Source organism: Lissotriton vulgaris, chromosome 8 (genome assembly GCF_964263255.1).
Source record: "Lissotriton vulgaris chromosome 8, aLisVul1.2, whole genome shotgun sequence".
In the NCBI taxonomy this organism is placed as follows: Eukaryota; Metazoa; Chordata; class Amphibia; order Caudata; family Salamandridae; genus Lissotriton; species Lissotriton vulgaris.
Genome location: NC_141696.1, coordinates 1,434,803,757 through 1,434,830,651, shown reverse-complemented (window position 1 = coordinate 1,434,830,651; position 26,895 = coordinate 1,434,803,757). Strand labels below are relative to the sequence as shown.

General features: G+C 46.6%; 1 protein-coding gene across 1 annotated transcript in view; it reads left to right on the top strand.

Annotated features, from left to right (window-relative positions):
• LOC147698893 (cell surface glycoprotein CD200 receptor 2-like) overlaps nucleotides 1-26,895 on the top strand; it is a 242,770-nt gene that overhangs the window by 144,368 nt on the left and 71,507 nt on the right. Inside the window, exon 3 of the mRNA XM_086935509.1 lies at nucleotides 4,196-4,441. Within this exon, the coding sequence (XP_086791635.1) occupies nucleotides 4,196-4,441 (246 nt within the window). The remainder of the gene's footprint in view (nucleotides 1-4,195; nucleotides 4,442-26,895) is intronic.

The window sequence follows — 26,895 nt, the reverse complement described above, 5'->3', positions numbered from 1 at the left end:
TGTGCTGCCTGGCCACAGTGGGTATGCGCACTGTCACCGCACTAGCAGCACCAGATGTTGAGGGTCCCGCTGGTGGTGGTGTTGCGGTTGACAATGGTGCAGCGCCTGATGGTGCTGGCGCAGATGGTGGTGGTCTGGCAGCCGGGATTGGTGCAGCACCTGATGGTGCTGGCGCAGATGGTGGTGGTCTGGCAGCAGGGATTGGTGCAGCGCCTGATGGTGCTGGCGCAGATGGTGGTGGTCTGGCAGCAGGGATCGTTGCAGCGCCTGATGGTGCAGGATGTGTGGCTGTTGGCACCTCCTCTGCATCCTCTGGTGCCTCGTCTATGAGCAGCCTGTCGCTGTCGCTGCTGTTGTTGTCAGCGCCACCTGTGAGGGGAAGTGGACGTAGATTAATTGCATGTATCTGTCACACGTGCAGTTGCTACATGCATGCTGGCTGACATTCCCTGACTGGCTGTGGCATTGCGTACCTTCGGACATGTCTGGCTGCATTGGGTTTTTTGTACATTGTGGGCAGACTACATGTCCCACAATGCTTTTGGGCATGACCTAATGTGCATGGATTGCATGACTTGGGTTGATTATGACAGGCTATAGGGTCATGGCCCTTGTCAGGGGACAGGGTCGCAGTCGCATGCCACTTACCTTGGCTGTCTTGGGTGGGTCGGGATGAGTCCAGAGTGATGACCCCTATACACACCTCTGGCTCAAGTGTGTCCTCCACACGGTCCTCCATGGGGGTGTTGGGAGGGACTGTAGGATCTCCACCTCCAGTAGCCTGGGTCTCGCCCAGCCTCTCTGCCACCCTCTCCTTCGCATGACCTCGGAGGTCGTACCACCTCTTTTTTAGCTCCTCGATCGACCTGTGAGTCACGCCCACAGCGTTGACTTTTGCGCCGATCCCCAGCCACAGACGGCGTTTCTCCGCCTCAGGCACCCTCCTGGAGTCCTTTCCAAATAGTTTTGGGTGGTTTTCAACCACTCCCTCTATCAGGTGCTCCAACTCCTGCTCAGAAAATTTGAGCTTCCGCTTGCACTGGGCCCTGGTGCTGAATCCTCTGCCATTGCTGCAGTCACAAAAGTGAGGGATTTGAAAGTTTGGAGGTGTTCTGGAGGGAGCTCTGTGAGATGCAGCCTCGAGATCTGCCTCACTGTTCTGAATGGGGGTGGGAACTGCCTGCTTCCTGGTTGTGATGTCATCACTGTGCTCGAAATGCGATTTCCCGTTTTTGCGATCTCGCTACTTGCGAGATCGCATTTAGCGATCTTGCAAATTGCGATATCGCAATTCCTACGCGGATTTTGACGGAAATAGCGATTTTTCTGCGATTTTTGAAAATCGCTAACGCTTTTTGCGGCCGCGTGCGAATCGCTTTATTTTCTCGCAGATTTTGATGAATGCCGGTCTGCGAATTCTAAATTGCGATTCGCTGTCAATCGCAATTTAGAATTCGCAGAATTCGGTTTTCATGAATCAGGCTGTTAGTCTCCTATAACACTTTGTAGTGTTTCGCAAATGTGGAAGGGACCACCCAAGTGACTTTACAACAGATAACTACCAGGGATGCCCCTTGTGCTTCACCCACAAAGTGGACATCCCTTTCGTAGAATTTCCTTCTACCCCTGCTGCAGGGGGCTCACCAGACTCCCTATAGGCTTGACTAATAGTGAACCTAAACCACCTGTTTAGTGTCTGAACTGGCTGCTTACAACCCTGGTTGTACTACAAATACAAATAGGCTTTTCTGCCCCTGGAAGCATTCAACTCCACATAATTCAACACAATGTCACACAACTCCACAATTCAGCCCCGCACAATTCCACACCACGCAGCATAATTTCACTCCACATAATACCACATGACACCACATAATTCAACTTCAGCGAATTAAACGCTTCTCAATATCACATAAATATACCCCACATAAATCCACTCTATGCCACATAACAACAATCCATATAAATACAATCCTCACCATGCCACATAATTCCACTCAACATAATTTTACACTCTGCCATACTTTTCCATGCCATACTATTCAACTCCACACACATACATTCAACAACGTATAATTCAACACCAAAGACCACAATTCCACGCTGCAACACAATTCCACTCCACACCACATACATCCAATTCAAAACACATAATTCAACTGCATACCATAAAATTCAACAGCACACCACAGAATTAAATTCCATTACATAACACTCCACAACACAAAATACCATTTCACAGTTACACTACATAACACACAATCCCACTCCACATAATTCCAATACACTCAAAAACACTAATTACTAACCACATAATAGCTCTGCATACCATGCCACACAAACCCACTCCACACCACACAATTCCACACCACATAATGCCACAACTAACAACTCTAAGCCAACTCACATAATTCCACTACACACACATACAGCCACTCCACTCCATAACACATAGGTAAGAAATATTTACAGTTAGAATGCCAATAGCTTGAACTCTAATTTCTTTTTGTAACACCCAAACACACAGATCTGGAGCTTAGCTCCTACATATTTGTTCTTTTTCATCACCAAATAGGCAAAGCTATCCACACAGTTCCACACCTCACAATTCAACTCCAGACATTTCCAATCCAGACCACATAATTCAACATCAAACCACATAATACAACTCAAAGTCAAAGTCAAAAAGTACTTTATTCGGCTAAAAAGGTATAACCATAAAAGCAACAGCAGTCATATTTCATTTACATTGCACAGTATTACATCAATGTAGGAGGATATTAAAAACAATACATAGTGTTTACACTATTACAGTTCATTCAAGCGAAGCGACTTCCTAAATTTAAAAACCAGTTTAAAATACTCAATTAATGAAGCCACAGTAAGAACATTGTCCATTTTTTGCAGTACTAAATATGCTAGGCGACATCTGTTCACATTCATTTCCTTTAAAATGGGGACAATCAGTTTTCTACGAGGCAGCGTATAGAATTTACAAAAAAATAGAACATGTATATTCGATTGCATAGATATTTCATCACAGGGACATAAAGGGAGTTCTTTGGCCCATGAATTCATTACAGGGAAAGTAAATAATCTAAAAACAATGTTAGCTCTAAAACGTGTTAAAAGTAATCTATCAAAATTACACATATATAAACTTAAGTATGGCTGTAATTTGTCGCTTATTAAAATTAATTGATGAGAAGTGACAGTATTTTTATTCGATTCATCAAGCTGTCTTCTATTTCTGAGGAATTCCATACATAGTGTCTTCAGGTCTTTTCTAGGAATATTTGCCATGGAAGGCGGATCATTGTAATAGAGTGAACGGTCTATTTCATTAAGAAACGTTTTGATGTAATTTAGCCATTCAACAACATTTGCTCTCCCCATTTTTAAGACATCCTGTATTATGGCTCGATTTAATACACATTCGTTCACTGTCCATACTCTGTGCCATAGTAAGATGGGTTGTACTCTAATTGTGTCCGTTATATAGGGGATCCCCAAACAAATAATACAACTCAACAACACAATGAAACACACCACATACATCCAATCCACACTACACAATTCCACATCATGCCACAAAATTCAAAAGAAAACCACATAATTAAACTTCACTACATACCACTCTACAATACAAATTACCATTCCACATAATTGCACTCCTTAACATGCAACCCCACTCCACATAATTCCAGTACACTCAATACCACATATTTACTACCCAAATAATTCCACTGCACACCATGCCACATAATTCCACTATACAAATCCACTCCACACCACACAATTCCACTCCATACCAAACAATTCCACGCCACAATATAACATAACTAACTAATCCAATTCAACCCACATATTCCACTACACAGCACATCCATATAAGTGAAAAACATTGCCGGTTACAATGCCAATAGCTCTAACTCGAGACCTATTGCATTTCTAATGCTTGTTAGTTGTTCTCACCCTCCCCCCAGCCGCAATCTAAGCCAAACAAAAGTGATGTCTCATTAGTTGATCTCATTCTCCACTAGGCAGCATTTTTACCCAAAGAAATGTGATATCTCATTTGTTGTTCCCATCATCCGCTCAGTCACAATCTGAGCTAAAACGCAGTCATATCTCATTGGCCGGCCTTAGCCTGTTAACCAGTTTCTTTGATATAATTGTTCTCTCCTTTTCGTAGTCCCTCCTGTGGTTACCCTTACTAGTGAGGACGCCTCAACGGCAGTGTGCCGGGCCTCCAGAGGAAAACCAGCAGCGAACATCACCTGGCACCCGGCATGTGAGAGCTGCATCACCGAACAACAAGTTCACCCAGACAAGACAGTGACCGTTGTCAGTACATACAGAGCCAGCAGTGAACATGAGACACTCGTCACTTGCGTGGTGTCACATCCAACCTTTTTAGAAGCACAAAACAAGACAGTAGGTAAGGAAAGCATCTCCCTTAGTCTCAGGAAAGAATGAATGCTTTGATGTTCCTATTTCAGATAACATTCCACCTCCCTATGTTAAGTTCCCCTAGATATGTGACTTTTATCGTTTATTGTCAAAAACCAAATCTTATGAAAAAAGGGATACGTATCCATGAGATCAAGAGGTTGGGTTAGAGTAAGAAAGCTTTGTGAGTTGCAACATAAATATAAAACGTATCAAAGCAGGGGAATATCAGGCTGCAAACAGATAAAAATGTAATTGTATTATATGTTATAATATATTATATTTAAATGAAATATACTGCGAATTATTTTAAGAGATAATGTATTTGAAGAGCTATTAATTATCCACATCCAGTAAAAAATGTGCATTGGGAATGTTTATTAGGATTAAAAGGTGACAACTGAATTTATTGGAACCTCATATGAGGAATCAATTTACCAAAGATTTGTACACAGTGGGGGATAGTCTCAAGAAAGTGTGATAACTATCGCAAAATTAACTTAACGCAGCTTTCAACATCGCAGTCTATTGCGGTAAAATAACGCAGTGTTAACTAAGTATTCACAACACGGAAGCACCATGCGATAGGCCCCCGACAACGTGTCAAATGTCCGTGATAAAGTCAACGCAAAGCCTAAAAAATGCGAGACACGGACACAAAAACTTGCGATGAGGCCAATCGCGAAAACAAAAAGCAGCGAAAACCAACGGCAGACCTGCAAATCCCACACGTCTGGAGGGAAAATGCACTATAAAAGCAACCAAAAATACACACCAAAAACATGTCAAGGTGCGTAGCAAGATGGATGCACCCTGACAGAGAGCAGAGGTGAACGCGAACCCCACAAGTCCCACAGACCACCAGCAAGGAACAACGGGGTTGGGGAAGGCCAAGGAGAAGAGGTAGAGGAAGACTGGGTGCAGTCCCCAGGAAAACCAGATCAGCGTCACAGAGGTGACAGGACACTACAATCAACTGACCAACAATTGGACTACCGTAAATGCAGTCGGAGTGTCGAGGAGGTCAGAGGCACTGGCATGATGTGAAAACCAAACCAAGGACAAACCCGCTGCCAACAGGCAGCAACAGCAACAGGAGGTGGGAGTCCTGCGCCACAGGAGGCACTGGAGAAACTGAGGCCACAGTCATCAGAGTGGAGACGGGGCAAGGAGGTGGGAGTCTGGACACAGCTCGAAAGGACCTGACACAGCATCAACAGGGCGAGTAACGACCAGGGACTGGGGGGACGGGGGAGATGGTCACAATGGCACACATGCACAATAATGTGTAGCACACTACACACCCACAATGACCCTCGATCATGTCCCTGATCCACGCGGCACACTGCAGCACACACGTAGCAAGAACAGCACATCCACATTGACGGCAATGTGGTACAATGTGCAACCCCGGTACTGCAGAGCAGTGGACACAACTGGCTCCGTACATGCGCAGAAACAGCCCAACTACATCTAACCTAGCAGGAAACTGTGCGATGGAAATGTATGTGTGCATCCTCACATCCGTCACGTAGTCCAAATGTCCACTGTCCACCATCAAAATCAAGCACCTCCCAAACAGTCACAATGTATATTGCCATACAGTCTGCATGTAAACAAGAACAAAGCGCCAACAAACATGTCAATACAAAGTCAACATGCATCCCACCTCCAGGAGCAGGACAGCCAATCTACTTAGAAGAGACCCCAGCACAGACCACACAACAGGAAGCACCCGCCACCATGGCTGGCTCTCAACATGTCACCGAGCCACACATCACATTCCAATGCCAGGTGTCAGAATGCCAAAAGGTGGTGTCCGAACAGGTGCGGGTGGTGTCCGAACCCATGTAAGAAGAAATACATCACATAGAGGGTATCTAAGTCCCATCAGGGGCCACCTACACCCCACAAAGTAGACCCACACTGCGACAGGGACACATGCTCATGCACATTTCCAGTACAGAACCACGCCCAGAGGCACGCAATTATCATTCACACACCCACGTTGGCTCTACTTACGACGGCCCAGTCCACTCCTCTTACGTATTGAGTGGGTGATGACAAAGCTACATGTCCTAGCTCTAACCCGCTGCCTGCTGTGACAAGCCTGAACAGTGAACACCATTAAACCGGAGACTGAAACCACTAGCATAACAGGGACAACTGCTGAGCAACATGGAGGTAGCTGGAGCAAGTACAGAACCTAGATCTTGGGGCAAGTTGGATGTGGAGAGACTGGGAAATGTTCTAGAAAATTCAATGCACCAGCTTCCGCTGGATGTGGAGGAGGCCACTACCACCTATAACAAGTGGCTTTTGGATGCCTGTGATCAACTTGTCCCCCTTAAAAAATGGATTCCCAAACGGGTGTCCCCAACCGCTCCCTGGTACTCAGCATAGCTTAGGGTCAAGAATCTGGTCTGTAAACATGCAGAGAGGATTTGGCGGAAATTCTATGACAATGCCGAGAGGGAGAATTACAGAATCAGTATCTCCAGTTAGAAGCAAACACTTTTGGAAGCTAAATGTATTTCTCATCACAAATTACTATGGCTGAGTCCAATTCCAAAGAATTGTCTATAACGATCTCTAAACTAGCTAACCCTTCCACTCCAAAGAATCAGGGAGATGCATAATTCTGTAACAAACTAGCCTGGTTCTTTAATGCTAAAGTAGAAACCATTTTCACCTCACTCACAGGCAGGATTAATAACACTCTGACGGAGGTCAATCCATCAGATTTAGGAAGCCTAGGCGCCCCTACAGAAGTATTGGAACACTTCTCACCTATTGAGAAGCAATCCCTTGACCCTAAGGACGTGAATAACTACCGTCCCATCTCCAGGCTCCCATTACCGGCCAAAATATTGGAAAAAGAGATGAACATTCAAATAAGCAATTTTATCTCTGCCAATAATTCCTTGGACCCATCGCAATATGGGTTTAGAGCTTTTCACAGTATGGAACTGGTGCTAATAAAATCAACCGAGGAAATCAGAGAAGCCGTGGATAGGGGAGGTAATGCCATCTTAATCCTCCTGGACCTATCCGCGGCCTTTGATACGGTCCACCATAAGGTTCTGTTAAATAGGCTCTCTGGTGAGGGGCTCAGCATGGAAACTATTACATTCCTTTTTGTCGGACAGAGTTCAGATGGTGGATCTAAACGGAAACATCTTGGAACCCTTCTCACTCCCCTGTTGGGTGCCACAAGGCTCGGCGTGGAGCCCCACGCTTTTCAACATCTATGTGGCACCCCTGCCCAGTGTCATTCGGTCGTTTGGTTTCCAGCTCACCTCCTACGATGATGAAACACAAATTGTGTTGTCGCTAATGGAGGGAGCGGAAAGGGAGGCGGGGGAGAGGTTCCACAAATGCATGAGCTCTATTTCCACCTGGATGTCTGTGAGAAGTTGGCCTGGTATATAATGCTCACTAGTTCTAGTGATCACTTTGTACCATGCCAAGCAACCCTTATGATGATGGTTGTAATTCAACCTTGTAGACCAGTTATCCTAGTGGTAACGTGGACAAAGCAGTCTTAGGCTAAACTCTGAAAGGCATGTGAAGCCAGCTGTTATACCATACACAACCCCCTTGAATACCAAATGAAAGGGACACCACACAGATATATATTGAAAATATATATTGATTTATTAACTATAAAATCCCCTGGACTCTTTATGAGCACAGAAGCACAAGCGTTAAATCACAAGACAGTTTAAAATACACAAAAGTTGCACAATATGGATGAGCCCTAGGGGCCACCTAAACCATATACTAAAAAAATGGTATAAGAGATACCAGGAGGAAAGTGAAGAGGCCTAGGGCCTTGGGAATCGCTGGAGCTATTCGAGACTGGAGTTAACTAAGTCGGGAAAGGCCCACGGGACTCGGGTGCAGTGTTCAAAGTGCACGCACTTCGCAATACAAAGTCTATGGTGCGTAAAAAGCACAAAGTTAGAAAGTTAGGAACCTTCCGAGTGACCTACGGAGCTGAAACTTAAAACACAGGCCCTTGGGATGTGTACCAGTGCAGGAGCACCGGCGGAGCTGAGTTACCTCACCCACAGGAAGCGGGTGCACAGGGTCGAAGTTGTGTCGGGTTTCGTCACGCTGGTCGATGGTGCTTGGAGCTGAAGATGCTGCAGGCAGCTCGATGAGAAGAGTTCCGGTGGATCCAAGGGTGGATCTGAAGATGTGAAGACCTGAAAGCAGAGGGGACAATGTTCAAAGTCACTAGCCAGTGACTACCGTGGAACCAGATTGGAACCAGGCGATGTCGGGTGCAAACAGGCGTTGTTGGGTAGCTTCTTTCTGCAGCCACGTGGATACCCGGGGTCGAGGACGTCCAGGAGTCGGTCACGAGCTGTCCCACGTAGGCTTCTCGCTGTTGGCGGTGTCGGCGACCTGATCGGAGCAAACAGGCCTTGGCAAGTGCAAGCCACGCAGAAGTTGAAAGATGCTGTTCACTCGGACCAGCAAGGTCAGAGCGGGTGCTCCTTTTCACAGGAGCTTGGGTAGGTCTGGAGCAACCAGACCTGCTGTTTAAATCTTCGGGTTCGTCGCCAAGATGGCCGCTGACCACGTGGCTAGTGGCCGGGATGGCGCGTCGAGTGGCACAATGCAAAAGGGCCCCACGCAGATCGTGGAGATGCTGGAGGGCTGATCTTCGGTGCAAGGGCTGCTCGGTGGTGGGGGTTCTCAATCCCCAAAGCACAACGTCGAGGATGCCTCTGAAGCTGCGCAGTCAGCTTTACGAGTGTCTTCCAAGAGGTCCGGTCCCACGTCACTCGGTGCCTCCACGGGTCCCTTCTTTGCAGGGACTGTGGATCGGGCTCTGAGAGGTCTGGGAATCTGGTTCTTGTCGTGCTCTGGGCTCGGGCTCCGGCGGGAGGCGGCGGCAAAGCAGACGTCGAGTTGCTGGTTGGTACCTGTGTTCACAGGGTGGTCACTCCTTGGCCACAAGGGAGATTCTTCTTCAGTCTTCTGTGCAGCAGAATGTCGAAGTCCAGTCTTCTTCTTAGTTTTAAGTTGATTTCAGGATGATCTGCTGTGCAATGGCACTGCTCCCCCTCTTATTCCAATCTAGGGGGTGGATCACCTACTAGGTCCCTCCTCTGGGAGGAACCAGGAAGGGGGGCGGTTACACCCCCTTTCCTTTGTCCAGCTCCGCGCCAGGACTGGGGCTGGAAGGCCCCAGAACCGGTTTGGGCTGGCCTATGCACGGGGACACCTTGTGTGCCCCGGGCATGTCTGATTCTATTCAGCCCTGTCCTACCCAATACACAAAATCCTGTCTGGGGTGGTGCTCGCACCTCCCAAGGCAGGAAACCCTTTGTCCAGGCCACCATCTGCCGAGTTTCGGTCAGCAGCAGGAGGCCAGACTTGTGTCTGTGGTGGCAGCGTCCATTTTGTGGAGCTGAGGCTCTGTTTAACTTTAACCGGGGTTAAGGCTACACACATGTCGTGTCCCTCTAGAAGGGTGGAATGCTATCCCCGTCGCCAGAATTGGCGAGGGGATAGTATTCCAATTCGTATGACACCTTACTCGACATGTTTTGATAAAGCCAAACCAAAGATAGCATTTAACCGCGAGGATTATAATGCACTTAAGAGTATATGGTATGGCAATATCCCAGAACAGCTTAGGGAGTGGTTCCCGACAGCTGCAGACAGGCTCAGCTCATGCCAGAGCACCATCTCACATATTTCCAAGCACTCTGCCTCTAGGATTGATGAGGCCTTCCATAGGAGTGGCTGATAGGAACATATGTGTCCAGTTTAGGGTTAGGCACAGACATACTGTACCTAAGTAAGAGGTGGTTACACCGACTTACCCCAGCTGAGTGATCAGCCAGTTGTGTCAAATATGGAGGCCAGGCCAGGGGTGGCACAATACGTGCTGCAGCCCCTGGTAGGCCTTGGATACACCTATGCCCTGGGCACCTAGGGTGCACTATTACAGGGGCTCATAAGGTGAACCAGTTCCAATTCGTAATGCACCTAGAGTGCATTGGCAGTAATTTAGAGAGAGAACAGCAGGCTGTGGGTCTGATTAGCAGGCCCACAGCCACATTAAGTCAGAAACCAGTGAAGCAAAAAGCAAAAATTTGGGGTGACCATAGGATAGCAGACCCTACTCTCCTACAATGTCGTTCAACTGTTTAAAGCTCAACTCAGCTAAAACGAAGGTGCTGTAATTTGGAAATAATCCCAGAGTCTGGACCCAAGACTGGTGGCCGGAGGACCTGGGATCGTGCCCTACACTCAAGGAAAGCTAAGAATTTGGGAGTCATGGTGGACAACAAACTTTCCATGGGGAACAAAGTGAATCAGGTAACCTCAGCATGCTTCATGGTCCTCAGAATCATTAAAAAAATCAAGTTTTTCCTTTTGGCAGATACCCTAAGGACGGTCATCACTCTACTCATTATGTCCCATCTAGACTATTGCAACGGTCTCTATCTTAATGTTCAGAAGCTTGGAACGAACTTCCCCTCCATCTTAGAAATGCACCAAACCTTGTTTCCTTTTGCAAGGATTTGAAAACATGGGTTTTCTCCCTTTAATCGGCTGTCACTCCCCAGGTTACCAGTACTCAGCTATCAATCACAAAAGGGGGAGAGAGAAAATAAATCGAAATGGATTCGTTCTCCCAGAACAAATGCAAATAAACAAACAGAATCCATTTCTCGGGTATGGGGCATATCCTCCACAGTTGGGGAACACCTTCCTTGTTTTTGGGTCCCCTCACACACCAACAGGCCCCTTGGTGTCATGCTTCATCATCGGGGTCATCGTACCCCTCTCCGGGGTACGGCGTGCTGCGACCTACGGATACGCGGGAGCACTTGATAGGCTATGTGTGGTGTGGACGGGGGATTTTTATGTGAGTGTATGGTGGGGTTTTAATCTAGGTGAGGGTTAAAAAAGGACCTGGCTTGTGGGGTGACTAAAAAATATTTAATAAGCCCCCGGGCTGGTGCTATTAAAATTAAAGTGTGGGAGGTTATCATGCAGACAATGTGCATTATCTCCTCTCGGTGTGCGTTGACATGTTTCGGTGTAAAGACACCTTCTTCAGGACGGGGTACACAAATCCCCACCTTACTCACGTTTCTCTAACTTGTATTAGAATCTCCAATAAAAAGTGAGAACTACAGTGCAGGTAAAACAATGTACCTAACAAAAACGTCGCTTTTTAGTCAACCTGTCAAGGAAAAGAAGACAACATTTTTTTTCTGTTAGTCTCCTTCTCAACAGCCATAGGTAAGGTGACCAGTGGTTACAGGTGACAAACTCGCGGTCAAGACTATTACTATAGGTGTCTATTGTGCCTATAGTGGGATAAAAACACAAGGACAAACTAGACACACTGACATAAAAACATAAAACACACACTTGTAGATATAATGTTTAGAGTACTTTCAGAGCATGACACCGCTTATGGTAAAATTGTTTGAGCAAAATGTTTTGTGCCCCTGTAAAGAAAAAGAGACACTTCATGCTTTTAAGTACTATTAACATACTGTTTTGATGTGATTGAAAAGCTTCATGAGCCAAACGTCTGGGTCTGGTATGCTATTTAGCACCTGTTTGGAGAAAACGTATGTTCAAATCCCCAATCTACTTACATTAGCGTCGTGGAGACAGTAGCTGCTCTTTACCCCAAACTACTCACGATTTCAACGAAGAAATTCCTCCCGATCGACCCCTCCGTGGCTCCGGTGATTTTGCCAAGTGGAGTCAAAAGTACGGGTTTTTATATCCTTACCCGCGTTAGAGTTAATTGTTTGATTGGTTAATTAGTGTTTCCTTTATGTTCATATAAGGATGTATGTCGGTTCTGCTCGCGACTCGGTTTGTTAGCGTGCCCGGTTCGCGCATGCGCACGTGTATTTCCATGATCTATTTGGATATGCGCATGCGTTTACTGCCGGTACCTTCGTTTTTTGCTTGCCGCTTGGAAGGGTAGTGTCCCGAATGTGCGCATGCATTTATAAACGTCCCTTTTAGGCATGCTGCAGTGGTGTTGAGTGTATGCGCTCGATAGAGGCAAGGCTGAGCATAACCGATGTTGTGAGCTCCGCCGTTAGTTAGGTATCTGATCGGTTGACTCCTCATGGTGAACACTGTTGCTCCCAAAGCGCAATGGTTGCGCTAATTCTTACCACCTCTCTAATAAAAAATGAAAATTGCGTCAGATTTCAGTGGTGTTGTGCGATCAGAGCCTAATAAGCTCATGTTAATACAACTGCGTGCATTCAGTTAGTATCGTCTGACATACAGAGTTACTCCCCGTGGGAACCAAAGGGAATCTCGAGGGATACTGCCTATGTTAACTGTCCCCAGGGTATGTTATCATTCAAGCCAAGGGTGTTAGTCCCCAGTCTGAAAACCCATCTTTGCTCCTTCTCAAAGAGTCCTTGTTCCGACGGTAGCTGTTCAACTACTGTCCATTTGATGTCATTGATACAATGTTCACTTTCCAAGAAGTGGGTGGCCATTTTCGTTGTTATCTTCTTGCACCGTATGTTGCTCTTGTGCTCACCAATTCGCACTTTCACTGGTCTCATGGTCATATCAATGTATTCCAATTTACAAGGGCAGGTAATCATGTAAATAAAATTGTTGCTAATACAATTGGTTAGTTTTCGTTGCTCCCACTTGGTTTCATTGGCAAAGATCAAATGTTTACTTTTCTGTGTGAGATGGCAGTTCGCACAGTTTCCACATGGGTAGTGGCCTCCCAGTCCATGTTGCGAGAGCTGTAGTTGTTGTTGTAGTTTTGGGCGTGTATGAACCAGCATGTCCTTGAGATTTTTGCCTCGTTTGTGGGCAAATAGTGGTTTTTCAATGTTCAGAGTACCACTCGTTAGGATTCGCCAATGCTTGTTCAGTAGTTTGGATACTTCATTAGTTTGGGAGCTGTAAGTAGTGACGCAGATCAGTCTGGTGGCTACCTGATCTGTTTGGATTTTGTTTTCTAACAATGCTTCCCGGTGGTTGTTTCTCGCCCTTTTCATGGTATTGTTAAGGATTCTCTCAGGATACTGTCTTTTCTGTAGTTTGTTTTTTAAGGCTTGTGCTTGTGCCTTATAATCCTGGATCTGGGTACAGTTTCGTCTTAACCGCAGGAATTGTCCGTACGGTAAATTAGTTGTAAATGCCGCGGGTGGAAGCTGTCATACCGGAGGAGACAGTTCCTTGCGGTTGGTTTGAAGTGGGTAGTGGTTTGAAGTTTGCCATCCTTGGGAAAAATTTTCAGATCAAGGAATACCAGTGTCTCACTTGAAACTGTATGCGTGAACTTCAGGAAACGGTTCTGTAGGTTCAGCCATTTCATGAACTCAGATACTGATTCGTGGTTACCCTGCCATATCACAAGCACATCGTCGATGTACCACCTCCAGGTGTTGATGTGCTGTCTGTATGGGTTGCTGGTGTGTAGGATTTTTGTGCTTTCTAAATGGTGCACGTGCAGTCCCGCCAGGCTCGGCGCGAAAGTACTGCCCATGCTGGCGCTGAAGGTAGAGGGTCCCCTCGAATTCAAAAAAGTTTTTAGTTAATGCCAACGTGATGCATTCCATTACCACTCCTCGTGGGATCTGGTACTTCCAGTGGACACTGTACAAAACCTCCTCAATAATTGATATGGTTTCATCATGAGAGAGGCTAGTGTACAGGATTTCCACGTCTAGACTTAGCAATAGTTGGCTGTCTGGATCGAAGTTGAGGTCTTGTAAAAGTTGCAGAACAGATTTGGTGTCCTTGAGATAGGTATCTGTCCCTTGTACTAAAGGGCGTAAAAAAGCATCGGAGAATTTTAATAGGGGCTCTAGGATGGAGCCTATCCCTGAGACAATCGGTCTTCCGGGCGGATTTTCCAGATGTTTATGAATTTTGGGGATGCAGTAGAAATAGGGTGTCTTTGGTGTTTTTTGGATTAAAAATTCCCCCTCCTTTTTGATAGCCAATTATGTGCCAAGGCTTCTTCTACCATACATCCGATAGTGATCCTGAATTATTCTGTTGGATCTTGGGGTTGGATAGTATAATTCCGTTGGTCCGTCAACAACCTAAGGCACTCTTTTTTATAGGCTGCTGTCGTCTGTATTACTATCGCTCCCCCTTTGTCAGCGGGCCTGATGGTCATGTCATGATTGTTGGCCAACTCACGAATGGCTTCATGTTCGCGGCGGCTAGTGTTGTGGAAGACCTGGAGATTTTCCTTGTCCATTTCTTTTAGTTCAGTCATGACAGCATTTTCATAAGCTAGAACTTCCATGGGTAAGGCATTGTCTGGTGGGACAAAATTCGACTTGGGTCTCAAGCCCGTGTCGGTTTCGGTGGGTTTCTCCTTCCCCTTGAAAAAGACCTGTAACTTGATTTTGTGGTTGAACTCTTGTACTTCCGTGTGTAATTTAAATAGGTCCAGCTTGTTAATGGGGACGAAACCCAGTCCTTTGTTCAGGACTTCTTTTTGAGTGTCTGCTAGTTCGCATGGGGTGATATTTATCACTAGGTCCCCCTCCGGCTGGTGGATGGGTTGTCTGGTAGGGCCCCCGTCATGCTCCTTGTGTTCATCCGTGGGTCCGTTTGGATCGGATCCTGCCACAACACTGTGTTTCCTTTTCCGTTTCGGCCGCGGCGCGGTCCAGGTCGTGAGGCTAAAAAAGGCTGGTTCTGATAAAACCCAGTATCAAACTCATTCCCCCATTGTTGGTACAAATGGCCTGGTGGTGGCGGGCCATAGTTATATAGTGGGAAAGGGGCTGGTCCTCCGTACTGGGAGTAAAAAGGTTGTGGTTTGTAACCCCTCCATCCTCTTTGTCTTGGATGTTGTTGGCCTCTTTGTCTCTGTGTGCCATTGTACCTAGAGTTGCTGCTTGTACTTGACCCTGACGATCCGGTATCGGAACCGTCGCTGTCATTGACGCTGTTAACGTTGCGTGGGACGTAGTCATCCTTTGTGTATGGGTACGCAATTTCCGGGGTAAAGAGATCTTTGTCTTTCCCTAGTTTTTTGAATTTACTTTGTTTGAGTGTGGCCTCGAAATCCGACATCTGTTGGTTTAACTCATCCAATCTTTTTTTCAGTTCCGCTGGTTTTATGTATGTTTTTAGTTGTACCTCAATTTTTTGTATGTTAATTTTCAACTCCTGTGTGATTCATTTGGCGGTTTTTATGATTAGTACTAACCAATCCTGTGTACAGTGACCATTCCTTTTTGAAAACCTTGTCCGATTGGAAAATGAAAGGTGCATTCCGGACCAATAACCCTTGTGGTGCAATCTTATTTCGCAGATATTCAATCATAAGGAGGCCATGGAGGGCTGCTTTGATCTGTGTCCTTCTAAGATTCATCAGCTCATCCCAGTCGGCCACGCTCGGTCCCGGATCGGTGCTGCTCAGGCCTTCAAAAGGGTTGACTGTCGCCAGAATCTCATCAATTTCTTCCTCTGCAAACGTGAGTCCATGTTCAGACTCCATCGTGCTGTTGGTGTGTGTCTAAGATTAATGTGTGTGTTTTATGTAGTGTATCAGTGATACTAGTGGGAATAGGGGAACTCCCGCAGCTGTGCGCTGCCTAAATACTATCAATAACAAAAGGGGGAGAGAGAGAAAATAAATCGAAATGGATTCGTTCTCCCTGAACATATGCAAATAAACAAACAGAATCCACTTCTCGGGTATGCGGCGTATCCTCCACAGTTGGGGAACACCTTCCTTGTTTTTGGGTCCCGTCACACACCAACAGGCCCCTTGGTGTCATGCTTCATTGGGGATTTGAACATCCGTTTTCTCCAAACAGGTGCTAAAATAGCATACCAGACCCAGACCTTTGGCTCGAGAAGTGGATTCTGTGTGTTTATTTGCATATGTTCAGGGAGAACGAATCCATTTCGATTTATTTTCTCTCTCTCCCCTTTTTGTTATTGACAGCATTTAGGCAGCGCACAGCTGCGGGAGTTCCCCTATTCCCACTAGTAACACTGATACACTACATAAAACACACACATTAATCGTAGACACACACCAACAGCACGATGGAGTCTGAACATGGACTCATGTTTGCAGAGGAAGAAATTGATGAGATTCCGGCGGCAGTCAACCCTTTTGAAGGCCTGAACAGCACCGATCCGGGACCAAGCGTGGCCGACTGGGATGAGCTGATGAATCTTAGAAGGACACAGATCAAAGCAGCCCTCCATGGCCTCCTTATGACTGAATATCTGCGAAATAGGATTGCGCCACAAGGGTTATTGGTCAGGAATTAACCTTTCATTCAATCGGACAAGCTTTTCAAAAAGGAATGCTCACTAATTTCGTGGCACTGTACACGGGATTGGTTAGTACTAATCATAAAAACAGCCAAACGAATCACACAGGAGTTGAAAATTGACATACAAAAAATTGAGGTACAACTAAAAACATACATAAAACCAGCGGAACTGAAAAAAAGATTGGGTGAGTTAAACCAACAGATGTCGGATTTCGAGGCCACACTCCAACAAAGTAAATTCAAAAAACTAGGGAAAGACAAAGATCGCTTTACCCCGGAAACTGCGTACCCATACACGAAGGATGACTACGTCCCACGCAACGTTAACAGCGACAATGACAGCGACGGTTCCGATACCGGATCGTCAGGGTCAAGTACAAGCAGCAACTCTAGGTACAATGGCACACAGAGACAAAGAAGCCAACAACATCCAAGACAAAGAGGATGGAGGGGTTACAAACCACAACCTTTTTACTCCCAGTACGGAGGACCAGCCCCTTTCCCACCATATAACTATGGCCCGCCACCACCAGGCGATTTGTACCAACAATGGGGGAATGAGTTTGATACTGGGTTTTATCAGAACCAGCCTTTTTTAGGCTCACGCCCTGGACCGCACCGCAGCTGAAACAGAAAAGGAAACACAGTGTTGTGGCAGGACCCGATCCAAACGGACCCACGGATGAACACAAGGAGCATGACGGGGGCCCTACCAGACAACCCATCCACCATCCGGAGGGTGACCTAGTGATAAATATCACCCCATGGGAACTAACAGACACTCAAAAAGAAGTCCTAGACAAAGGACTGGGTTTCGTCCCCACTAACAAGCTGGACCTACTTAAATTACACACGGAAGTACAAGAGTTCATCCGCAAAATCAAGTTACAGGTCTTTTTCAAGGGGAAGGAGAAACCCACCGAAACCGACACGGGCTTAAGACCCAAGTCAACTTTTGTCCCACCAGACAATGCCCTACCCATTGAAGTTCTAGCTTATGAAAATGCTGTCATGACTGAACTAAAAGAAATGGACAAGGAAAATCGCCAGGTCTTCCACAACACTAGCTGCCGCCAACATGAAGCCATTCGTGAGTTGGCGAACAATCATGACATGACCATCAAGCCCGCTGACAAAGTGGAAGCGATAGTAATACAGACGACAGCAGCCTATAAAAAAGAGTGCCTTAGGTTGTTGTCGGACCAACGGAATTATACTATCCTACCCTAAGATCCAACAGAATCAATCAGGATCACTATCCGATGTATGGTAGAAGAAGCCTCGGCACATAATTGGCTATCAAAAAAGGAGGCGGAATTTTTAATCCAAAAATCACCAAAGACACCCTATTTCTACTGTATCCCCAAAATTCATAAAAATCTGAAAAATCCGCCCGGAAGACCGATTGTCTCAGGGTTAGGCTCCATCCTAGAGCCCATATCAAAATTCTCGAATGCTTTTTTACGCCCTTTAGTACAAGGGACAGATACCTATCTCAAGGACACCAAATCTGTTCTGCAACTTTTACAAGACCTCAACTTCGATCCAGACAGCCAACTATTGCTAAGTCTAGACGTGGAAAGCCTGTACACTAGCCTCCCTCATGTTGAAACCATATCAATTATTGAGGAGGTTTTGTACAGTGCCCACTAGAAGTACCAGACCCCATGAGGAGTGGTAATGGAATGCATCACGTTGGCATTAACTAAAAACGTTTTTGAATTCGAGGGGACGCTCTACCACCAGCGCCACGGCACCAGCATGGGCAGTACTTTTGTGCCGAGCCTGGCGGGACTGTACGTGCACCATTTAGAAAGCACAAAAATCCTACACACCAGCAACCCATACAGACATCACATCAACTTATGGAGGAGGTACATCGACGATGTGCTTGTGATATGGCAGGGTAACCACAAATCAGTATCTGAGTTCATGGAATGGCTGAACCTACAGAACCGTTTCCTGAAGTTCACGCATACAGTTTCAAGTGAGACACTGGTATTCCTCGATCTGAACATTTTTCCCAAGGATGGCAAACTTCAAACCACTACCCACTTCAAACCAACCGCAAGGAACTGTCTCCTCCGGTATGACAGCTTCCACCCGCGGCATTTACGAACCAATTTACCGTACGGACAATTCCTGCGGTTAAGACGAAACTGTACCCAGATCCAGGATTATAAGGCACAAGCACAAGACTTAAAAAACAAACTACAGAACAGACAGTAACCTGAGAGAATCATTAACAATGCAATGAAAAGGGCGAGAAACAACCACCGGGAAGCATTGTTGGAAAACAAAATCCAAACAGATCAGGTAGCCACCAGACCGATCTGCGTCACTACTTACAGCTCCCAAACTAATGAAGTATCCAAACTACTGAACAAGCATTGGCGAATCCTAACGAGTGGTACTCTGAACATTGAAAAACCACTATTTGCCCACAAACGAGGCAAAAATCTCAAGGACATGCTGGTTCATACACGCCCAAAACTACAACAACAACTACAGCTCTCGCAACATGGACTGGGAGGCCACTACCCATGTGGAAACTGTGCGAACTGCCATCTCACACAGAAAAGTAAACATTTTATCTTTGCCAATGGAACCAAGTGGGAGCAACGAAAACTAACCAATTGTATTAGCAACAATTTTATTTACATGATTACCTGCCCTTGTAAATTGGAATACATTGATATGACCATGAGACCAGTGAAAGTGCGAATTGGTGAGCACAAGAGCAACATACGGTGCAAGAAGATAACAACGAAAATGGCCACCCACTTCTTGGAAAGTGAACATTGTATCAATGACATCAAATGGACAGTAGTTGAACAGCTACCATCGGAACAAGGACTCTTTGAGAAGGAGCAAAGAGGGGTTTTCAGACTGGGGACTAACACCCTTGGCTTAAATGATAACATTCCCTGGGGACAGTTAACATAGGCAGTATCCCTCGAGATTCCCTTTGGTTCCCACGGAGAGTAACTCTGTATGTCAGACGATACTAACTGAATGCACGCAGTTGTATTAACATGAGCTTATTAGGCTCTGATCTCACAACACCACTGAAATCTGCCGCAATTTTCATTTTTTATTAGAGAGGTGGTAAGAATTAGCACAACCATTGCGCTTTGGGAGCAACTGTGTTCACCATGAGGAGTCAACCGATCAGATATCTAACGGCGGAGCTCACAACATCGGTTATGCTCAGCCTTGCCTCTATCGAGCCCATGCACTCAACACCACTGCAGCATGCCTAAAAGGGATGTTTATAAATGCATGCGCACATTCGTAACACTACCCTTCGAAGCGCCAAGCAAAAAATGAACGTACCGGCAGTAAACGCATGCGCATATCCAACTAGATCATGGAAATACACGTGCGCATGCGCGAACCGGGCACGCTAACAGAGCGAGTCGAGAGCAGAACCGACATAAATCCTTATATGAACATAAAGGAAACACTAATTAACCAATCAAACAATTAACTCTAACGCGGGTAAGGAAAAAAAAACCCGTACTTTTGACTCCACTTGGCATAATCACCGGAGCCACGGAGGGGTCGATCGGGAGGAATTTCCTCGTTGAAATCGTGAGTAGTTTGGGGTAAAGAGCATCTACTGTCTCCACGACGCTAATGTAAGTAGATTGGGGATTTGAACATCCGTTTTCTCCAAACAGGTGCTAAATAGCATACCAGACCCGGACGTTTGGCTCATGAAGCTGTTCAATCAAATCAAAACAGTATGTTAATAGCACTTAAAAGCATGAAGTGTCTCTTTTTCTTTACAGGGGCACAAAACATTTTGCTCAAACAATTTTACCATAAGCGGTGTCATGCTCTGAAAGTACGCTAAACATTACATCTACAAGTGTGTGTTTTATGTTTTTATGTCAGTGTCCTTGTGTTTTTATCCCACTATAGGCACAATAGACACCTATAGTAATAGTCTTGACCGCGAGTTTGTCACCTGTAACCACTGGTCACCTTACCTATGGCTGTTGAGAAGGAGACTACCAGAAAAAAATGTTGTCTTCTTTTCCTTGACAGGTTGACTAAAAAGCAACGTTTTTCTTAGGTACATTGTTTTACCTGCACTGTAGTTCTCACTTTTTATTGGAGATTCTAATACAAGTTAGAGAAATGTGAGTAAGGTGGGGATTTGTGTACCCCGTCCTGAAGAAGGTGTCTTTACACCGAAACATGTCGACGCACACCGAGAGGGGGTAATGCACATTGTCTGCATGATAACCTCCCACACTTTAATTTTAATAGCACCAGCCCGGGGGCTTATTAAATATTTTTAGTCACCCCACGAGCCAGGTCCTTTTTTAACCCTCACCTAGATTAAAACCCCACCATACACTCACATAAAAATCCCCCATCCACACAACACATAGCCTATCAAGTGCTCCCGCGTAACCGTAGGTCGCAGCACGCCGTACCCCGGAGAGGGGTACGGTGACCCCGATGATAGTGCATGACACCAAGGGGCCTGTTGGTGTGTGAGGGGACCCCAAAACAAGGAAGGTGTTCCCCAACTGTGGAGGATACGCCCCATACTCGAGAAGTGGATTCTGTTTGTTTATTTACCAGTACTCAGCACCAGGACTCTCTAGGGTCGCAGTGCGCTTTATAAGTACAAATAACATAACAGGCAGTCTGCGATGATGCCGGTACAATGATATGAACTCGGCTATTGCTAAAATGTGTGGTCGACTGGACCGCAGTGTAGGCCACAGGCAGTTGTCAGCAGTGGCCCACAGCCACGTGTCGTTGGCTCGCGATACACAGAGTTAATGACACCAGGGCAATTGTGCTCCTGACTACAACTCGTCATCCTCTTACACCTCTCCTTGCGTGCAATGATATGTCAGATTCATATTTTCTTTAGGTACAGGGAGATTAACTGCACAGAATCACAGGTGGTTCGTTATAGAAGTTCTTTTCATGGCATCTTGTGGCACAATTTCGATGGCAATTAGCACGGTTATCATTTTTATGAAATGTCTGCAAATGTCTGCAGTTAAAAAATAGATACAGATCTAATCTAACTTCATTTAAGGCTTAAACCATGGCAGTTTCTGTCGAAGGCATGGTGTGATGTCCCTTTATCATACATCTTTGTACTTTGTTGGTGATATTTATGCTGCTTGACTTTTTCTGCAGAATATTTTGTTCCATTTTTTCCATGTTTGTTTCTGATATATCAGTAGAAGTCACTATTATTCATGTTGGCCAGTAGGGAGTTTGTAAAATATGTACCGTATTGCATAAAAATGAAAAAGGCATTACTAAATTCATTGAAGCTATATATGGATAGAAATAATAGTTTCAAAGCAGAGTTAAACAAACTTTCAGAAAATCCACTGAGGGGTATATTCACAAGTACGTTATGTTATGTTATGTTAAATTTGATTTATAAAGCGCGCGTACGCCCGTAGGCTTCATGGCGCTGTAGGAAGTTTTCTAGAAACACAACACAACGACAGAAGGACAGACTGAAACAACTAAGGATAGGCTTCTCTAAAAAGCCAGGTCTTAAAGGCTTGTCTGAAGGCCAGAATATCCTCGTGTGACCTTAAGGAAGCTGGCAGGGAATTCCAGAGGGAGGCAGCAAGAAAGTGAAAGGAGCTGCCGCCCTGACGTTGTTTCCTAACAACAGGCACCGTGAGCAGGCTTTTGTAACTGGACCGAAGGTTGCGAGAGGGGACATATTTAGCAAGCAAGTTGATGATAAATTTGGGGCCCTTTCCTTGTAGCGCCCTGAAGATGATGCAGCCGGTTTTAAAGGCAGCCCTCTGGGCTATCGGCAGCCAATGCAGATCTGCCAGGCCTGGTCTGATGGACTGCCATTTAGGAAGCCCACAGACCAGCCTTGCCGCCTGGTTTTGAACTAGCTGCAGCCTCTTGAGCTGCCCGGCTGGAAGACCCAAATATAAACTATTTGAGTAGTCCAGCCTAGACAGCACAAGGGCGATGGTCACCTGTATCAGGGCTGAGTGGGTTAGGAGATGGGCAATCTTTCTAATCTTGCGCAGCTGAAAGAAGCAGGCGGAGACAACTGTCCCTACCTGACTTTTCAAAGAGAGGTCTTCACTAAAGGTGACTCCAAGGCTCTTGACCGTGCGGGATTTGGAAGGGGGATTCCCCATCTCCGGAGGCCAAAATTGAGGTCCCCAGCTGAGTTCACTCTTCCCAGGCAAGATTAGTTCAGTCTTGCCTGGGTTGAGTTTTAGGTGGTTAAGGCCCATCCACCTCTGGATGTGAGCCATGACCTCCCTAAACTCAGTAACAGCGTCAGGCGAGCCTAAGGGGAAAATCAATTGCAGATCATCTGCATAGTTAAAGATCCACACTTTGAATTTCCTCAAGGAGTACAAGAGGGGACGCAGGTATATATTAAATAGGAGGGGGGACAGGGAAGAGCCCTGAGGGACACCGCAGTCGTTCTTAATTCTAGGGGCTGTGAAGGTGCCCAGTCTCACTGCTTGAGTCCGGTCAGACAAAAATGATTCCACCCAGCTCAGGGCAGCACCTCTGAGGCCTGCCTGCCCGACACGGCCGACCAAAATGTTGTGGTCGACCGTGTCGAATGCAGCAGACAGGTCAAGGAGTACCAGTGCCTGGTGGACGTTCCTGTCTGCATTGCACCGAAGTGTGTTCTGGACTGCCAGGGTTACCGTCTCGGTCGAGTGGCCTGGACGGAACCCAGCTTGGTTGGGCTCCAAAAACCCCGTGGTTTCCACAAAGTTAGAAAGACAGTTGGAGACATGAGCCTCCAATATCTTAGATAGGAACGGCAACAAGGAAATGGGACGGTAATTTGATGAGTCCCGTGGGTCCAGACCCAGTTTTTTTATCAGAGGGATTAACAGGGCGTGTTTGAACCCAGTAGGTACCCTGCCCTGGGCCAATGATTTGTTTAGTAGAGGCAGGATACCCTGAGGAATAGTCTGACCGATTTCAGAGAAAATGTGGGGGGGGCAGATGTCATTTGGGGATCCGGACTTAACCCTCGCCAACAATGAAGAAAAAGTTTTACCATCGATGGCCGGGAAGGCATCTAGTACAGAGGGATTATAAAAAACGTCATCCAAAGGAAGTAACGTTGGGGAGCTAGCAATGCTCGACTTAATAATGACAATTTTTTCTCTGAAAAAGTTATTCAGGGAATCACATAGCTTCTGCGTGGGAGCTATTGAGGGGGCTGTCCTGTCGTTGTCACAGAGTTCATTGACTATATTAAAAATGTCTTTAGACTTGTTAAGTGAAGATAAAATTATTGTAGAAAAGTAGTTAAGTTTGTGTTGGCTTAAAATTTTTTGATATTTTTTCCTGGTAGCGCAGAAAATTTCCCTATCCTGTGGGGAATAAGTGGCTCTCCACTGTCTTTCTTTTTGTCGAACCCCTAGTTTAAGTGCTCTAAGTTCCTGGGTGAACCATTTGTGGGCATCATTACCTCTAATGTTAGACAGGTGTACGGAGGGGGCGAACAGATCTGCTGCATGGAGGAGCCAGGAGGACAATGCCCTTTCGTCAACCTCCAAGTCTTCGCCTGATAGGGGAAGGGTATTGTTCAACATATCCATGAACCCAGAACGGTCCATGGATTTCCATTTACGGAACTCTTTTCCCAAAGAAGGTTTGGCCTTAAGCTGCCCTTGAATTACTAGCGGGAACTGGATGAAATAATGGTCTGACCAAATACAAGGACTGATAGTGGGAGAAAATGGTGGTAGATTATGTGTCCAAATTTGGTCCAGGCTATGGCCCTTCTGGTGAGTGGGTAAGTGGATGTGTTGGACCAAGTTTAGATCTGTAAGCAGGTCCTTCAGTTCTCCAGCAGTACGTGTGATAACTACCGCAAGAGTAGCGTAACGCAACTTTCAACATTGCAGTCCATCGCGGGAAAATAATCCCGTGGCAATGTGGAATTCCCTGTGCAGCGGTAACATGCAAAAGACACAAGACAACGCGGCAAATGTCCGCGTGAAAATCAACGCCACGCCGCAAAAATGCGATACGCGAACGCAAAAAAACATGCGATGAGGCCAAACGCGGTACAAAAGTAGCGAAAATCAGCCACAGGCCTGCAAATCCCATGCGTCTGGTGGGAAAATGCTCCATGAATACCTCAGGAAATATACACCAGAAACAAGCCAAAGCACGTAGCAATAAGGATGCACCCTGACCCAGTGCAGATGCTAACTCGAACCCCACAACCCTCACAGACTACCAGCAACGAACAATGGGGTCGGGGAAGGCCAAGGAGAAGAGGGAGAGGAGGACGGGGTGCAGACCGCATGAAAACAAGACCAGCATCACAGAGGTGACAGAACACTACCAGCAACTGACACACTAGCAGACCACCTGGATTGCAGTCGGAGTGCCGAGGAGGCCAATCCAGGAGGCCAAGCGGTGCCAATATGATGTGACCACCTAAACCAGGCACCAACCCGCTGCCAACAGGAAGGTAGCAAAGGTGATAGGAGGTGGCAGTCCAGCACCACAGGAGGAGTTGGAGGAAACCCAGGCCACAGTCATCAGTGTAGAGACGATGCAAGGAGTAGGGAGTACGGACCCAGCGTGACAAGACCTGACACAACATCAACAGGGAGTGCAACGAACAGGGGCTGGGGGGACAGGGGGAGCTGGGCACAATGGCATACATGCACAATGAGGCTTAGCACAATGCACACCCGCAAACACCCCGAATCATGTCCCAGATCCACTTGGCACACTTCAGCACACACACATAGCACAAACAGCACACCCACATTGACGACAGCGTGGAACAAAGCGCATAGCCAACACTGCAGAACAGAGGACACATTCAGCTCCGCACATGCACACAAACATGCACACTACATCTGACAGTGCCGGAAACAGGAAAAGGGAAATGTGCACGTACAACCTCACATCCGTTATGTAAGTCCAAATGTACACTGCCCCGCAGAAGAATCCAGCACCCCTCAAACAGTCAAAATGTACATTGCCATGCAGTCAGCATGCAATGCAGCACAATGGGCCAACACATATGTCAACACAAATCCCACACGCACCTCCCCTTCACATTGCAGAGGGTCACACAACACCTCCATCAGAGCACAGAACACAACATATCAGTGATGCTGGAAAGGACCACCACACCGTTGACACCGACGCACTACAACAGCCCATGGACATCTCACACTACCCCCCACCAGGACTCGGTCTGCCAAGCAACTCAGGGGGGGACACTGAGCCTGTAACAGACCACACAGCAGGAAACACCCGCAAGCACAGCTGGCTCACAACACTTCACCCACTGCTGTCCCAATGGCATGTGTCAGCACGCCAAAAGTAGGTGGCCCAACAGGTTTGGGTGGGGGCTGAACCCATGGAATGCAAACCAGGACACATACATAGGGGTCTCTAACCCTTCAGGGCCCACCCACAACCCACTAAGGAGACCCACACTGTCATAGAGACACATGCAGATGCGCATTCACAGCACAGAACCACGCCCAGGGGTGCACATATAGCAGTCTCACACCCATGTTGGCTGTGCGTATGACGGCCCTGGCCACTCCCCTCCCAAATTGAGTGGGAGACGAAAAAGCTACTTGTCCAAGCCCCAACCCGCTGCCCCCGGTGACATGTCTACATCCGATGAACACAGCACAATGTAAAGTCGTAGGGCCCAGGGCCCACATGCATAATACAGGACCACAGGGACACATGCAGAGATCATGTTGAACTGGCTATGGGCACATGCGCCCAGCCCCTTTATTGGCAGGGCCACATGTACTGTGACGCCTGTGCTGGATGTGTGTGGGGTGAGTGTAAGCCAAGCCACACGTCTGAATGTCTGGTGTTGGCAACAACTTGAACATTGTACACAAGTGCAATGGAAACAGAAAGCACATGCAATACAGAGTCAACTGATGAGCATCATGGGGTGAGGCTGATAAAGTTTGGAGGACAGCAAACATGCAAACAGAAGTGTCCGTGAGTTGCAGTGCACTGGGCTGTGGACACTAGAGATGAGCGTGCTCATGTGAAGAAAAAGTCTTGGATTGTGTCCCTTCGAGATATTCATGATGCAGATGCAGTGGGGTGTCTCAGGGCCCCCACACTGTTTGAGGTGACATACCTGCACAAC